Raw genomic sequence first — 17,212 nt, forward strand, 5'->3', positions numbered from 1 at the left:
CTTTGGAGGTGAAATCAGCTGGAGGAGTTTCTGCTCCAACTATTTTTTCCCACCTGCCATAGCTCACTTCCCCCTCACTGTGCTGCCATCGCTGCCTGTGTGGCGCTGTAAGTGGGATAGTGGAATGACCCAGCTTAAAAATAACCCTCCAAAGAAGAAAAAACTTGTTTTGGCTTTGCAACCATTTCACAGTGCAGCTGAACTGACACTGCTAAGGAGGTGGCAAATTGCCTTTCAGAAATGGCAACTTCAGCTTCCTGCAGTGGTGACAAGACAGAAGCCAACTTACCATGTAACTGCACCCCAGAGTCCCCTTGACAGAGGTGCTGTCTCTTCATTTGCAGCACAGAGAAGACCCAGTTTTCTATTCTGTTCCACATGCCCAATGGGGAATAACAAATTTTCTGCTCTCAGAAAGTTGTTTGCATAAGCCAAGATTTTGGCTGGGGGAAATTCTGAATGAAATTGGCTCTACCCCAGTACACAGAAGTGCTGTCAGGTTCACAGGCTCTGCCCATTCAAGCCAAAGCTGCCTTTTCCTTGACTTCAATGCTCAAAACCTCTGGGCTGAAATGGAGATTGACACAGCAAGAGGCAAGAGCAGTTGCAAAATGAAAACCTGCTGCTCCAAGGTAGGAGTTCTCCAAGCACTCCACAGGAAAGGAGCTGTCTAATATGTCACGTGGCCCAACACGAACCACATCTGAATACTTCAACAGGCAACACAGGATAGTTACAGGCTGCTTCCAGCTCTGGGCAGCTGCTGCAGCAAACAAAGACTTAGCTGATGTCACAGATCTATGCTGAAAAGATCTCTTCCTCTAGTTTTTTTCCATCTGTGCAGATACTCTCTCACTTCCCCTCACTGCTCTAACACCAAGTAACATCAAGAGAAAATCCCCTCAGCAGTCCACAGAGCTTACTTACTTTCAGTCAGTGGGGAAGAAGCTATACTGGCACAAGAAAATTTTATCCTGATAAAGCCCTTCCATGCTAGGAGTTGTACAGGTACAAAATCAGCTCCATGAAGGCCCCAGCCCTGGGGATAATTATCTTGTACCAGAACAAGTTCCACCCCTTTGATTTCACTGCAGAGATCAAAGCTGGCAGGAATTACACCCCAGGACCTTCTTCAGCAGAGCTGGGTGCTGCCACTAAGTCAGCACTGAGCTTTCTGAGGTCTGCTTTTCACTCAGCCTTTGTGCCATTACTCTTATGATGATTAAAAATTGGGATTTGGGGAATTTTTTAAAACTAATATATTGATACTGGTATACTGGATGCCATTTTGCTGCTATAATTATTCTTCTTCACATAGGGGATTTAAATTCACAGATACAGGAGAATTTACCCGGGAAAAATTACATTTTCAGCAGCAGAAGGGAGAACTGTGCCTTGCAACAGTGTGAAACTTCTGTATACTAAGAAATTTGTGATTCTCAGATAGATTTTTTTGGTTTTGGCTTTTTTTTCCCCCTGTGTGAGATTTGTCATTCTCCAGTCACCTAGGCAATTTCTATGAAAAGCTCTTGGCTATGTCAGGAGTCATTTCTAATAAGAACTAGGTGGAAAAAAACCCTCGAGAGCTTTATGAAAGGCAAAGAAAAACCTAACTTGTTTTTTTGTTGTTTTTATTTTTGCTACCTTCTAGAAGATGACATGTTCTGGAAGCAAAATCCTAATATCTCCATAGCTCTGGCTAATGAGTTTGCACTGTAGCACATGCTGATCTGTGCTATTATTTGCAAAACGCAGGAGGAAATCCACGTGTAATTTTGCATTTTGTGGCAGAAGACCTTCATCCTGATCAAACCTTCTTGATGGTCTTGCTCATTTCCTCTTCTACCCAATCTTACAATACCCTCTAGACTGGAAACTGCACCAAGGTGACAATCCAGAAGGGCAACAGGAGACCCTTAAATTGGTCAGAAAACTCCCTAATTGGTCAGAAAACTCCCTAATTACTGTGAGTCTTATTTGTAGGGATTCTTCACACTCACTAGCTCTATGTGCCTGCTCTGCTTATTATCTTGGCTGACGCAGTGTGAGAATGTCAACATAACCTTTAGCCCAAGTCCAATGTCTTTCTTAACTTGCTGGTATCAGGGCTGAGATAAAACAGTATCACAGACTTCACTCTTGTTTGTTTGGCTCTCACACCAAGCAGGCAGAAAGGATATGTGGCCACCAGCTGTAAGCAGCTACACTGGGAGCTCTGAGATGACAAATAAATCCATCTGTAACTATTTCATCTGTAAAGTTAGATCTGGAAATGGTCTCAATTTCACCCTTAATGACACCATAGGGGAGAGTGAAGGAACTGCAACGTAAATGTGTTTGAGAGAACAAAACCCAAGTATCTCTGGGTAAACAGCAAATAAGCTCTCAGGAGGCGGATGGGGGAGATATGAAAGGTGGGAAACACACGAGGAAATTGCTCGTTATTGCTGCAGGCAATAGCACTCAGAAATCTCCCCAGCTCTGACAGAAAATTCCTGACTGGATACATTGAGGAAAAAAGAAACAAAATGTGCTGCAGCAAATTCTATCATGCACACAGTCTGAGGCTCACAATGATCACACTCTGCCCCCTTAAATCCTGAGCTTTGAGGAAATAGAAGAAAGAGCCATGGAGGAAACTGCCTTCCTCATAGGGTAGTCACAGCTCTTCGAATAGGGCCTCAGGCCCCTGGCTGTGCCCAGCTTAGGCTGAGAGTGCCTTGCCACCAGGGACTTGGCTGTTTACAGCCACTGCAATGGCTGTTTACAGCCCCCGGGTTCCCCTGAGCTGCTCCAGCCACCCTCCAGGTGAGGGCAGACAGGTGCTGCACTGCAGTTTGCTCCAGCAGCCCCAGGCTGCACTCTGGCAGAGAGAAAACTGTTTTCTCACAGTGTTTCCTGTTTGAACATCTCATTTTTATTGTCCTGTTGCAGATGCAATAGGGTATGAGAACTACTACAGCAGAGAGCCCAACAGGCGCAGCAGCAGCCCCACCCAGTCCTGTGGGATGATGAAGAGGTGAGTGGCAAACTTCAGTTCCCAGAACAGGTATTTCTCTATATCAACAGCCATGCATGACGACAGAAAACACGACATGGAAAGTTATTACTTCTTTCTTTGTAGCAAGAGGCAACTATGTATCAGTAAATGTGACTTGACAGAAGAAGTAAAGGTATTAAAATGGAGTCAGAGTAATTTTACCTAGTGGGAAGAGGGACAGAGGATGAGTTCATCACACAATTACTCAGCTGGCAATGGGTAGCAGTTACTTGTTTCCTCTTTCCTAGTGAGTCAGGGCACGTAACAACAAAACCAGTTTGTTCCAGGGAGGGTGAAGGCTGGGAGCAAGGGCTGGGAGAGCCATCCTTTGGGACAATTCCTCCAGGCTTACGGCACCACTCAGCTGAGCAGAACAAAGAGCTGCTCTCTCTATGTGGATCAAAGGGAAAAACACAGGGCAGAAAAACTGATGATTAGGGAGGCAATTTTCCTTATTCTGATCCATTCCTGTTGGTGTTAGAGCATGGATGCAGTTATATCAGCAGAAGAGCATGGTGGTTCTATCGGTTTAAATATTTTATATTAAAGTGGCTAACTCACAGTGGGGAGGGCATCATAGTTAAAGCAGAAGAGATCTATAATTTAACAAGCCCTATGACATGGCAGACAGGAAGCAGGCAGTGATCTCCCATTTGAAATGTGGTCCAGGCTTGCCAGTGAGCTGATCAGGGTTATACACAATACTTTGTTTTTCAGTTGGAAACTGGACCTTCTCTAATAATGAATTCAATGCTGCATCCTGTGCAGTTACATCAGACAACGGTACTGCCATTCAGAATACAACTGTGAGCAGCATGGGCAAGGAGCCTAGAGAGACTCAGCCTGAATCTTTCAGGAACAGTTGAGATAGGATATCCATTTTCCAGAAAAACCGAATGTTCACTAGCTGAAAAATCAGACCCTTTAAATACGCCTTAAGTGTGCAATGCTATTTCTATCTCTGCTTGAGAATCCTAACCCATTTTCTCACTTTACTTAGTCTTCAGTACCCAGCTGTGATATAGGAAATAACTAGGGATAGATTAAAATAAAAATTCACTTAAACTCACAGCTTTTAGAAAGGCTCATTACAGAAGCTGTGTATTTTAAATTGTATCAGGGTTTTCCTTAAGCACAAAGAGATGTTAATCTCTTATAAACAACTGACAATTCTCATAATTTTAACATTGTGAAATAATTGGGAGTTTCACACCACGAGCCTTTGGCTCTACAAAAAAATATTATCTGCTGCATTTCATGCACAATTTAGTGATGGCTGATGGTTCAATATACTGCTGCATTTTTAAAAATACATTTTTAATGGAGGATAAATATATCTACAGCATAAATGAAAATAGAAGGCCATGGGAAGAGGTGACATCTACTTGGTGTGAAGCAGATGGAGGGAAGGCTGAGTCAGAGAGCTGAGATGAAGGAATGCTCATACCCAGGCCTGTTCACTCATTTTGATTTTGGCTTCTCTTGGTTCTGCAGATTCTCTGGACTTCTGCATGGAAGCAGTAAAAACAACACAGAAACTGCCACTCCTTCAGCCCCTCCTCTGGGTATGCTCTGCAGGAAATCAGTTTACCAGATGTGTTTGTTTTAGATCGTGTTGCTAAACCAGGCTTTGACATAGATCAAAAATGCACAGCAGATATTCACATGTTGGCAGGCAAGAGTAGTCTGGAAATGAATTTTGCTTGGATGTGTATTAAACAAATTTCCCAGATTAAAGTGCCAAATAATCCATAGACTCTTCAAGACCTCCATCTAGGCATGGGGGACTGTACATTCAGAGCAGCAGTCTGACTTAGATATTAGTTTTCTCCTTGTGTAGAATAACTATCACTAAAAGGCCAAGAGAATACATAAAATTTTTAACAGACCAGGCACTTGGCTTATGAATACAAATATCCATCTCATCTCACAGTTACACTGTTGTCTTGTAATCCTTATAACTAGGAATTTATCAGATGATATTTAAAACACAGTGTTTCAACTATGTAGAAGGTAACAGTTTGACATTTTTATTGGTTTGATAGTAAACAAAAGCATTTTAACTGTAGTTCTTATCAAACGAGAAGTTGTTTTCAAACAGCTTTAAAATCAACTGCCTCTGTCAGACCTGCCTGCTTGGGCACCCAGAAATACAGCCCAGACTCTCACTTGCTGCATTTGGTGCTCAGCAGGGGAAGCTCCCAGACAGATGCCAGGAAGAAATAAGGAGTTCTGCAATTATAACAAACTTATTAAACCAAAACAACTGCAAAAAAAGTTATGTCCATGACAAATAGCTGTGTGAGAACTATATAAACCACTGAAAAATGTCGGTGACCCATTGGCACAGTATTTTCCATTTTTCTCAAGGGGAAAAAAAAAGCCCTATGTGAGTCACTGAACTGCTGGAATTTTATATCCCCAGTAGCAACATTTTTAAACCATTTTAATCAGACCATTTCCCTCCTTGGATTGTGTTTTACCAGGGTAAACATTTTTCCCAATCTGGATGAGGCTGAAGCTAGTTTCTGACCTCCCACAAAGTTCAATGGGTGTATTGTCATCCCATCAATGGGGGACAGTTTTTGTGCAACACTTTACCTACAGTTCACAGCAGCTTTTCTATACATGTACATCTCCAGGCAGAGAGAGAACAGAAACCCTTGTATTTGTGAACTCTTGCATATGATCCCATGCATTTATAAGCAACTGAACCCTTTGTTTCTGTGGTGGGTATTTCTTCCTTATTTTTTTCCTATCAGAGAGAACAGACGGAGTCTATGCATCCATTTTTGTAAATGAAAAAGCTGGGATCACATCATCACAGGACTACAGAGTACTTTATGACTACACAGCCCAGGTAAAAAAAGGCTTCAAAATAAATACTTCATAGTGTTAGATTTAAAATAAATGATGCTGATTCAAACATTTTGAAACTGTAAATTCTGTGAAGGAGATATTACCATCATTTTACAGCCAGGGACACTATTTGTTTAGCATGCTGGCTCTCCATGCTGGAGGGGACTAAATCCCACAAAAGACATTCTTTCCCTATACTTCCATGTTGCAAGTTGCAGAATCACAGTGGATGTGGTTCATCTGCCAAAAGATTGTTGAAGACAACAACCTGCATCCTTAACTGGGATATTGAATTCTCCCTGACTCCAGTCTTAACTAAGGCAGAATACAATTAGTAAAAGGTTGTGAATGGACTGGTTATAAGTATTTGCTAATTCTGATGGACTCCAGAACCTGGACTCCAACCCAAGTTGCTTTACATGTCAGTTTAAAGGTTCCTTTGACTAGCTTTAGATCAGCAGAAGAAACAGCATCCAGGAGGTCTCATGTCTCCGTGCAGAAAGAGCCTCACACCAAGGGACCTACCATAAACAGCCAACATTGAAGAAATGTGACAGTGACAAAATAGCCAGATAAATGATGAAAACAGAGAAAAAACTCAAGAGGAGCACTTGCCATTTAGTGCAGCAGTATTCCAACACCTTTTATTAGATGTTGGGGGTTTTTTGCTTAATTTTAAACTTTCTTTTATTATTTACCTGAAATTTCATGCAAGCACAGCTGAAAGCACTGTTAATGGCAGTTCCCCTAAGGAGACTACTGGATCACCTCGTTACTCGCCGAGTCACCTTAAAACTATGCCACACAGGGATTTTCCCTGCTGAGAAAAGAGCCTGTTACTACCTTTAGTATATTGTACATTGAGGCCTCTCATTTTTTGAGTCCATTCTTACCTACTCAGGTGCATTAAATTTAGTTTTAGCTGACACGTCAAACATCTCTGGATGTTTTCTATTTACTACACTGTGGGTAGCAAAGTGGTTTCCTATGGAAAATAGGACAGCACCACTGAACACTGATAGCTGCCTGGGAGCTCAGGGAGAGCTTATTTGCAACTACTGCATTTGTCTGGGGATGAAAGTCACTGCTATCGAAGAGTCACTGTTCCCCCACTGGTCACTGCTGTTCCCTACTAAAAGAACTGAGAGACCTATTTCAGGCATGGATTAGCAGAGACACTTTTATCCCCTTTAGGCATTAAGCTGTGCTCTGTTTTATTTAGCAACACCTGCAGACTGTGCAGGTCATGGTGAGCTGGTTTAGGAGAGTTGTATTTAACCCTTTCTGGACTTCCCAGTGATAAAACCATCAAGTTATGCATGAGGAGACACCATGGAGGCTGCGGAAATTTGAGGATCTTAAGGAAATAGCCCAAATGCTTAATCCCTCACTGTCTGGTATTTCAGGCTCATTGCAACCAGAAGGACACCAGCACACTGTTGATGAAGGGCAGGATTAAAAAAAACCCCACCAGATACATGCTTGGGCCCTCTTGTGCTCTCAGGCTAATTACATTTCTTTTCCCTTTCTCCTTTCAGAACATGGATGAACTGGACATCAGTGAAGGAGACATTGTAGTTGTCATCGCAGAAAATGAGGATGGCTGGTGGACAGCAGAAAGGAATGGGCAACAAGGCTTCGTGCCAGGGTCTTATCTTGAAAAGCTTTGATGAAAAGAAGCTCCAGTCCTCAGACTTTACAAATATTCTATTACTGAAAACAATCAGCACACAAGGTCTGCTTCAGTTGACCAAGGGCATCCCAATAATAATGTTTTCTACAACTACCAGTCAGGAAATAACCAACTGACCACGCTTTTCTCTCCCTTGCTCCTGCCTCATCCCAGCATCTCCTGCCCTACACTGTCTACAGAAACCATCCTCACTCCTGAGAAATTAGGACTTGCATGCTTTGGCAGAGTCCTACCTTCAGTACACTGTGCTGCCAGCAGTGTTGCAAAGCTCAGTGACCCTGGGAGGAAAATCCTGCCCAGATCTCAACTGCGCAAAGGGAAAAGATCACAGAAGCAAGTGCAGTTTCTCCAGGATGGAGGACTGTCTCCAGCCAGCCTGTGAGCCACCCTCATGGTTACAGCAGCCACGTTCTCTGCCATGGATCCCTTTCTCTCCCACCACAGACCATGCTGGCATTTTTAACAGTGGATGGTTTATAAGTCACTGAAAACATGAAAACATGAGTCACATGAAAACATGAAAAAAAGTGAATGCAGCTAGAGAGGAGCACCTGAAGGACCAGGACACATCCCTAGTAGGAAAACTTGAGGCACCCCCCATCGCAACCATCTCCTAAGACAATGAAATCCATGCTAGCCATGGCTCTGCTTTGCACTGGATTCTGGGACAGATGATGGGCCCAAGGCTTGCTTTTGCCTTGGTTGGAAGGTTTCCCTAATGCCTCTCTGGGATTTTGAAGTTTAAAAATCCAACAACACAAACAGCAGCTAAGCCAAGCCTCCAGCAGTGCTGCACTGCCCTGATTCCTCTCCTCTGAGCACCAGAGAATTGCCAATTACCTCCTCCTGCAATCTCCACACGGGTGTCAGCAGGGCAGCCTCCCTTCCACCTCTCCTCTTCTGCCCACAGGCTGCTCTGTCTCCATGTGCTGCCTGCAGCCTCTGCACCTCTGGGATTGCTGGCACAGGGACATTCTGGTTTCTTTGCAGGCATGCCTAATGTGCTCATTCTTCAACAAACCCTCTTCAGAGAAGTTGCACTGTGCAGGTTCACTGTATTTCACAGATTTCAGCTCTATCAGTCTTTCTAGTTCAATATTTAAGAATGTTTCCAACTGTTACTGTACTGTACAAGGGATTGATGGATAGTTTCTGCTACTCCGCCCTTTTCAGTACTTCAAGATAGTTAAAAAACATTAAAAATCGGTGATTTAATTTGAATTAGAGCAAACTGTTTCTGAGGGCAGAATGACTGTGTTTGCCAAGATTTCCGGTCTTATAACTGAATCAAGACAATGAAAGTTAATCCTATTGCTATCTGAAAGGCATGGAGGAGGGAGGAACTGTTAGCTCAGACACAGCAGGAAAGACAAGAGAAATTTAGACAAAAGAAAAAAGTTGTAATGGCCAATGCAATCTTTTCTTAAATGAAACACAATGAAGGTCAGAGGCACTTGCAGTATCTTATTCGAATTCTTTCTTCAAGAATGGAATAGAAGTTGCTGCAGGCCCTTTTTCTTTAGCTGCCTGCAGTCCTTTGCACAGGCACATTTGTCCTTCCCACACTCCCCCAAGTTATCATGCAGCGCATCCACATCAGTGCTGAAGCGAGCCCGACATTAGCACAGGCTCAGGAGGAGCAGAGATGGCACTGAAGGCAGCAGTGTAAGAACAGCAGTGCTTGCCCAGGCTGCAAAGGGAAGGAGAGGTTTGTGACCATGCCTGAAGTGACAGAAAGATGCACAGTAGCTTCAGCTTGGCCAGGGCTTTATGAGTGGAGGCTGCCCGACAACCACAGCATCCCCTGTTAGCTACAGCAGGAGAGGAAACTGAAAGCACAAGAGCTTTAATGTATTTACTTCTTCAACACTGAATCTCCCACAAAGACGACTGTAAGAAACCAACACATAAATAAATTTAGGTAGATATTTTGCAGATTATCTTAATTAAACAGAAAAAAAAAAACAAACAACAAAACCACTGAGATGCACCTTCTCTAATGATGTGGGACACATGGATTTTGCAGGACTCCTCAGTTCTCTGGGGGCCCAGACAACCTCACACAAGGCACTGCAGGGCCCAGTCTTGATTACCCTGAAACCCCATTACAGATCATCTTTGCTTCCATGGACCACATGGTCTACATCACCAACAGACAGCAAGTAGAATGGTAGTGGCTATTTCTATCCCATCAAATAATTCCATATTTTTGCTATTAAAGTCAGGAAACCAGTTTCCTTCCTACCAGTCTCTTCTGTCAAGTAAATACTGTTGAATGGCAAGAAGCTATAGGTATTTCAAAATCTCCCCAGTGTCACAGCATTTGGGTCCCACATGCTAACTCCAGACTGTTCAGGAAATGAAAAAGCACCAGCAGTGTTTTCTCATGAATCCTCTGCTTCACATTGTCTAGATATGGCTTGGAACTACTTATCAGCCAAATTCTTCAGTTTGCCCTATCTGCATGGCAGCATTTGTCACAAACAAAACAGAGATATCGAGAAATACCCACACCCTCTGAGAATACCCACATTCTAGGTGTCATCCATCTACCCACCCCCATCAGTAGGAAAAACAGGAAGGTCAGTTGTAGGTTACTACCTTAGTAATATTGTCCTTTTTAACATTTCCTCTCCAGTTGGTAACGTTCGGGCAATAAAACTGACACAATCAAGTTACCGTGCAATTTTCAGCTAAGTTGGGAAACTGAAACGGGCCCTTTCCAGTGGCATTCTCATACTAAAGTCAAAACACGCATACTGTTCTCTTTTACCATTTACTATCAATTAAGGAGAAGAACAGGAAAACCTGTAAAAAATAACATTTAACCAATGGCAACCACATGCAATTAGGAAATATCTGCAAGTGCAGTGCGAGGTCTGTCGCTGCACAGAACAGATTTCTGCATATAGCATATTAAGAGCACACAAACCTGTAGTAACAACAAAGTAGTATTAGACTAGAAACAGAGATCCAAGAGACACAGCTCTAGGATAGCCAACACAGCCAGGCCTCCTGCCAAGCTCAGTGATCTGTAGAGCCATCCAGCTTCCAGCATTTCCAACAACTAGACAGCTAAAAGGAAGAAATTAACCTCTTCCCAGCTGAGCATGTAGCAACAGCAGGAACACAGTGAACTGTTCATGGCTTAAAGTGTTGGGTAGTATGAACAACCCCAGCAAACATCAGCCAAAGAGCTGACAAATCATGTACATAAGGCATAAACAGTAGAAACTCTTACCTTGGCTTCCTTCTTGTCTTGCTTCTTCAAGAGGTGCACTTGTAGTCTGAGTCTCCTCTCCAGAGGTAATCTTCTCCCAGTTGCAGCTCACTGATTACTGAATGCAGTTTAAGTGGAAGCACATGGATGCCAGAAGGAGATGCACTACAAGCCAAGCACCAGGTGGTGGGTATCTAATAGAAGCCTGGTTGGGCATTAAGGAACACCTAACCTCACCACTGGTGGGTAACTTACACACTTTGTGGTACCACAGAACCTCCTGGCAGAATCACTGTGCCGTGGCTTAACTGTGCAGGCTTAGAAAGCACAGGGGACTCTGCATCAGCTCTATACAAACACAGTAAGAAAAGTTACTGTTAACCTGCAGCGTGGAGTGGCAACAACTCTGCACAAGACAGGACAAACTGTAGTGGCCTGAACAGCAGCCTATGCTGCTCCACACTATCTCTTTTCCCTGGCTTTCTTGTTCTCCAGCTTGCAGGGTTGGGGCAGTGAACACAAGAGCAGTTACCAGCCACACAGGTATCCAGTTCTTCACATGTCCTTAAAGAGGAACTACACTCCAAGCTAGCAAGCAAGAAAGGAAACAAAGTTGTGATGCTGAGTCTTACCTGGCTTCTGGAAAGTAAATGGCTGCTAAGGGACTGCAAGGGCTGATAGGCTGGGTTTTGTAGGGGAAGAATACTTGTGTGGAGAATTAGATTCTGGAAGAGGAATTAGTGTCCTGCCTGTGACTAGGTTATTAAGAAAATGACAATGCCGCATCCACTGAGAGGGCAAAGAACTAGTCAAACTGTTTGCCATCATCTATTCTTTGTTAGCAATTACCTAAATTCAGCAGCCAGCTCACATTTTGCTCAGAGCCACAGATATCTCCAGATTTGTGCACTCCTGGATCCCACACAGTGCAAATCTGATCCAGAATAGCTGGATAATCATATTTCCATCAAATTAGCCAGTACACATGGTACAGTGCTCAACTTGTCCTTCTACCAGCTGCTAAAGGGCGGCTGACACCTGATCTGGCACAAAGCTGCTGGGGCACCATTAAGAGCACGTTTACAGCCGATCACTGCTGGCTGTCATGTGGCAGCAGCCGTTCTGTCCCACACACTGGCCCAAAAGGGAGATTTACCGTGTTGTTCTATTCTGACTGAAAGCACAGACTAAATCTTGCCTTTAAATACAAAACTTTAACAGAAATCACCGTGACTTGCCAGCAAAATCGGCAGAAATCAAAGTTGACATCCCTGGGGAAAAGACAGTATCATTCAAACCCAGCTGGCAAACAGAACTCAACTTGGAGCACATCTACGAGATTATAACCAGGGATTCCACGTATCATCCTGAGGACTGAAGGTACAAAAACAGCTGGGGGGCAGAGGTGAAGTGGGAACAGATATCCTAAGAGGATGTTTGAAATCAGGAGGAATTTTACTTACCAGATCTAAAAAAGCCAGTGTTAACCAGATTTGAAAACATAATACAGCACATGTATCCCAGCTATGCTGCCCTTACCAGAATTCAACTAAATCACCAAATTAAGGCAGACATAAAGAGAAGTAATCAGTGTGTTAATAGGTGCAATGCTGAATGAGCTACAGCTGCATAAGTGGTGCTTTGACTTAAATTCTCTTTGACTGAAATTCAGGCATTTGCTGCAGCCTCTGCCTCGGGGTAAATGGACACCCAGTACAGCTAAAGACATTCCAACCTACACTTGAATGAAATTTCCTTCGTGTGGGATGACACACTTGGGTTGTTCAAGCCCAGGCTAAATCCTTGAATAAATCAATGGCTTTGTGAAGTAAAGGTATGACTCTGGAGAAGTCCACCTCACACCTCAGTTCCCCCATTCATCATGGGGAGCTCCATAATCCATTCTGACATCGAGCTGAAAATGCTCCTGGCACACTCATCATTTTGGTGATTGTTCAATCCCAGACCCAGCCTAAACAAGTTAGCATTGGGTGGCAGTCAGATCAATACTTGCAATGGAAAAATCTCGTACAAAAGGACAAATTATATTGTGTACACAGTGCTTGTTTTGTAATAGGACTGGATGGCTCTGAGGAAGGGAGTTGCAGACGTAACACTCACACTCCATGCAGGGAGTATGTGGGGGAGTTCAGTGCATTCCCTTCCACTCTGCAAAGGCACAAATGCTCAACAGCTGCATCTAAAGAAGAATTGTTCTGAAATTGTAAGCCGAAAACAGTCCATGGAGGAAATTCTTGGGAAACTGGTGAACTTTAACCTTCCCAGGATAAGAATGCTAACATAAGTATGAATGGGAAAGCTTTCAATACACTGATAGACGTGAGAAATGCTTTGTCTTTGGAGAAGGGCTGCACAGCCCTTCTTGTGTCTAAGCCCTGGGTGAGGAAGGGAGACTTAAGCGACAGTGACCTCATTCTGCTAAGTGGCAGTTAGAGGTTTTACTAGGGCACTGCTCAATTCAGCAGCCATGGGAGGATTCAAAAACCAAAGAGGGAGAGAAGGTATCTGGAGAAATGCATCGTCCCTGCCCCGTAGGATCCAGTGCCAGCTTTTGTAACCACAGCACTTATCAGCACAAGCTCTAAATTTAACTTACGTTTGCTCAGTGTCTGTAATGTATCCTCAATGCACCATTTTTCAATGCTGAAGGTGTTACTGTACAGGGGGAAACAAAGCTATCAGGATAAATGCTGGACTTAAGCTTTCAAAATGGACACTGCACTCAAAAGGCAAAACCACTTCACAGCGTGCAAGGCTACTAGCACCAAGCATGCTTCCCAAGGATGGGGCATTCCCCAAGTCCTGGAAGTACAAGGAGCGCTTAGTTCTACAGCACGTACTGGGAAATTAGGTCCTGCTTGCTGCCTGTGAGGTGCTTGGTAAAGGCTGGCACAGGACTCCTCAATGCCACTTATGCCACAGGTGACATCATTCTCCTACTCTCAGCTGAGAATGTATTAACACTACCCCTGCACACACCTGATGTGCTGGCAGACTTGTTCAATGCAATTCAGGCAAGAGCAGATCTTGCTGCTTCCTTTGTCCAGGTGGGCGAAAAACGTCAGAACTCCATTTCCGAAGCAGTTTTCTAGACCAGACTACTTTTGCATGCAAGGCATCCTAGGTACTGTTAAGCCCCACAACTGCCAGTGGTTTGCTTAAGTGTTTTATTTGCATGAGGAAAATGCATTCCAGTTCTTCAGTTAGAGCCTGACCTAGCAAAGGTCTGACAGGACAGATACCCTGGAAAACAATTTATTCTTTGAATGGGGCAGGAGCCCATTTAGCGAAAGGAGCTGGTGCCTGAAGCACTGCACATCCAAATGAAAGCAAAGCTGTCTGTTCTCTCGAGTGTCAACAGAACAGCTCCATGGTCCCACACTGCTGTGGCTCACCTTGCCAGGAGCAACCCAGTTTGCAGGCTCCCCTCTGGCAAAGAAAGAAGTTTCAACTCAAAAGCTCTGACATAGCTTTAGCATTCAGGGTTAAGAGAAGCAGGTGACAGAAAATGGGTGGTTCAGTGCATATCACTAGAAAGAAGTGTTTCTTTGCTCCAGAAGGATCACCAAGTCTCGAGTCCACAGACCGGAGCTCTGATAGTCTCTCAGTAGTGCAGGTTTAAGTTCATGTCCCAGTTTAATCTACAAACCTGGCCCTGCTTTTAAATGATGAATAAACTGTACTTTGTGTTCATCTACAGTGCAAATACCTCACACAAAACACAACTGAACTCCTGTCCTGGAGTCCAGACACTGAAAGAAGCAACATCTGTTGCCACACACAGATCCAGCAGGGATTACTGCAGTCACAGCAAGGACTAAATCAAAGGCATATGCCTGGACTAAATATGTATTGTGAGCACAAAACCTGTATTGTGAAGACAACTGCCAGAGTGAAGAATTAAAGGAGTGGGTGGACAAACTCTCCATTTAATGTTTACCTCTGCCACCCCAGGCAGCTGCCAGGACATTAAACAGTTCCAGGGTGCAGCACATGGCCGTGGAGCAGCTGCACAGCTGTGATTCCCCAGCACCTCCTCCTCCACCTAGTAACAAGCACCCTGCAATTTAGCCTTATCTTAAACACCAAACCTTGTAGTACGGTAAACAGAAGGAAACACAACTTGTTGCAGGACTACCTCAGGACTATTTTGTAGGTTTTTGCAGATAATCCTTTCATGGGGAGGTAGAAGGGCAAAATTTGCACCTACTACTGTGCAGGGCACAGGCAAACTATGACACTGTCCCATCAAAATCAGATCATACCCAGACTTTCAATGGATCAGCAGCAACATAATTCTGCTACCTGCCAGTGATTTTGCTCTCTCCTAATCAGTCCCATTACTGAAGAGTATCCCGCAAAACTGAGATGGGCAAATAACAAACCCAGTTATCACAACAGACATGAGAGATGAGTGCTGAAGCAGTCCAGGAATGTGAGACTGATATGCAGGACAGTGGAAAACAGGCTAAGAGTGCCAGCACCTTACCCTCCCACAGCCATGCATGGCCTACAGCAATCAGTAACGTTGCCAGTTTATAGGGCACTGCATCACATTCAGAGTTTGGCAGAGGAAGCTTTGCATCAGTTCAGATGTAGCACAGATGGAAGTCTGCTCTCCTACCTTTTAGCAACAGCCCAAGCATACATCATGGTTTAAAAGATGCTGCCCCCAAGAGAGCTTTCCAACTGCTCAATGCAGCTCCAGAGGAAACAGATGACCTATGAGAGGCTGCAGAGATCAGCAAGGAAAGGTTAGCAACATATGTTTCAAAAAAGGCCATGGAAGTAAAATTAAGCTTATTATGTGTAGCAAGGACAGCTGCCCCAGTCAGTATGGGTGGCACCCAAGAGCAAAGACTGAAAGAGGCAGTGCAGAGGCTCAGGTGGCATTCTTCAAGCACTGCAGTCACCCTGGCGCGTGCTGCTGCTACAGGACACAGCAGCACACAGGAACACCAAAGATGTACTGCACTTGCAGACTTGTGGCGCATTCCAGAGGGATTTGTCTCAGGCCCAAGATTAAGTCAGTTACAAGATCCACAAACTGCACTGTGAAGGCTATCACTATTACCACAAGTACCCCAAATCCCATCTGAAACTGCAAGTAGTGAAGAATCTCATGAGCTGTCCTCTTCTTGCTATCAAGGCAGAACTTTCTTTTTTCACTAACTTTGTTAAATTGAGCTTGTTACACCACTTCTCCTCTGTTTAATAAGGCAAATACACATGACTATGCCTTACTAGACCACAGCCTGAATGAGACCCTGCAATTCTCATGAGCCTCCTATTAAGCTGCTGAAAGGCAGTTAAGCACAGGACTTGCACTGGAATGCATTGAAGTCATTTTAATAGCAATGAGAAAGACAAAACCCAATTAAAAAAAAAACCCGAAGGCAATTTAATCTCCTGTGTTAAACCCCTCTGATCACGTAAGGTTTACTGCTGTAGGCAAGCTCCATGCTGGTATATTCCATGTAGCATACAAAGATTCACTCAGTCTAAGTAATTTCCTGTGCAGTCTGCATTGAGCCCTCTCAGACTTCTTCAGCTACAAGATAGCAAAGGAGAAATTAATACAGGAACTTAAAATACTAGACACAGGAATCAAGGAAAAAAAGAGCTAGAATGAAACAAAGTCATCCCTTGTCCTCTAAAATACACTCTCAGATATGCATGCATTAAATTAGGAAGGCCAAACTACAGCCACACCAACACTCCTGCCTAACGCAAGCCAAAGTTTATTCATTTTTTTCAGTAAGGGAAAAATAAGTATTTCCTGGTAAATCAACCTTATTTCACTTGCTACAATTCAAATACATGATTTTTTTCTTTCAAAAGTCACAGGAAAAAAAAAAATCTTCAAATATACAAAATATTTCCAGAAAGAAGGGACAAACAGAAGATTCCCTTTGCTAGAACGGTGATCTTAGAAATGGTAAATACATGTGGATTCTGTGCCTGTAAGAAGGCAGCCATCAATCAGTGATGCTAAAGTTGAAAGAGAAATGAAAAATTTATGTTTCAAGTGTTAATGAGAATGGTGCTCAAACTCCAAGAGTGTAAACGAGCAAGGAAGGACAGGGAAAGCGGCAGTGAGAAAGATAAATGATCATAGTGAGTCCAGAAATACTGAGCAAGTCAAATTAACATACAGCTGGGATAGAGCCCACAAAATAGAGCACTACTGAGCAACCCAGACTCGCTGGTACTGGAAGCCACAGACCTACACCACTTGTTCCCAGCTTCAGTGAGTCATACAAAATGTGGTGCATTAGACCCTTGCAGCCTGTGTTTGGTTGGCTTTTCGGGGGGAAGTGTGGGGGGGTGTGAAGTTTGATTTTGTGCTTTAGAAAACCCAAAGACCATAATCACTTTA

The 17,212-nt window shown here is 43.7% G+C and overlaps 2 protein-coding genes across 4 annotated transcripts in view; one reads left to right on the top strand and one right to left on the bottom strand.

Annotated features, from left to right (window-relative positions):
* The window catches only part of PSTPIP1 (proline-serine-threonine phosphatase interacting protein 1), a 51,601-nt gene extending 42,788 nt beyond the window's left edge, over positions 1-8,813 (top strand). Inside the window, exons 12-15 of the mRNA XM_069026158.1 lie at positions 2,935-3,019; positions 4,535-4,605; positions 5,803-5,900; positions 7,438-8,813. Of these exons, the coding sequence (XP_068882259.1) occupies positions 2,935-3,019; positions 4,535-4,605; positions 5,803-5,900; positions 7,438-7,569 (386 nt within the window). The 3' untranslated portion in view covers positions 7,570-8,813. The remainder of the gene's footprint in view (positions 1-2,934; positions 3,020-4,534; positions 4,606-5,802; positions 5,901-7,437) is intronic.
* SCAPER (S-phase cyclin A associated protein in the ER) overlaps positions 1-12,380 on the bottom strand; it is a 215,008-nt gene extending 202,628 nt beyond the window's left edge. The window contains exons 1-3 of one of the 3 annotated variants that reach the window (XM_069026153.1): positions 12,276-12,380; positions 11,068-11,160; positions 10,834-10,977 (exon numbers count right to left, since the gene is read on the bottom strand). The gene's annotated coding sequence lies outside the window, so the exon portion shown is untranslated. Of the gene's footprint in view, positions 1-10,833; positions 10,978-11,067; positions 11,191-12,275 lie in introns of those variants that run through there. The other 2 variants (XM_069026155.1, XM_069026154.1) reach the window with 2 other exon arrangements.
* Between the last annotated feature and the right edge of the window lie 4,832 nt (positions 12,381-17,212).

The sequence above is a fragment of the Aphelocoma coerulescens genome, chromosome 10 (genome assembly GCF_041296385.1).
Source record: "Aphelocoma coerulescens isolate FSJ_1873_10779 chromosome 10, UR_Acoe_1.0, whole genome shotgun sequence".
Lineage (NCBI taxonomy): Eukaryota > Metazoa > Chordata > Aves > Passeriformes > Corvidae > Aphelocoma > Aphelocoma coerulescens.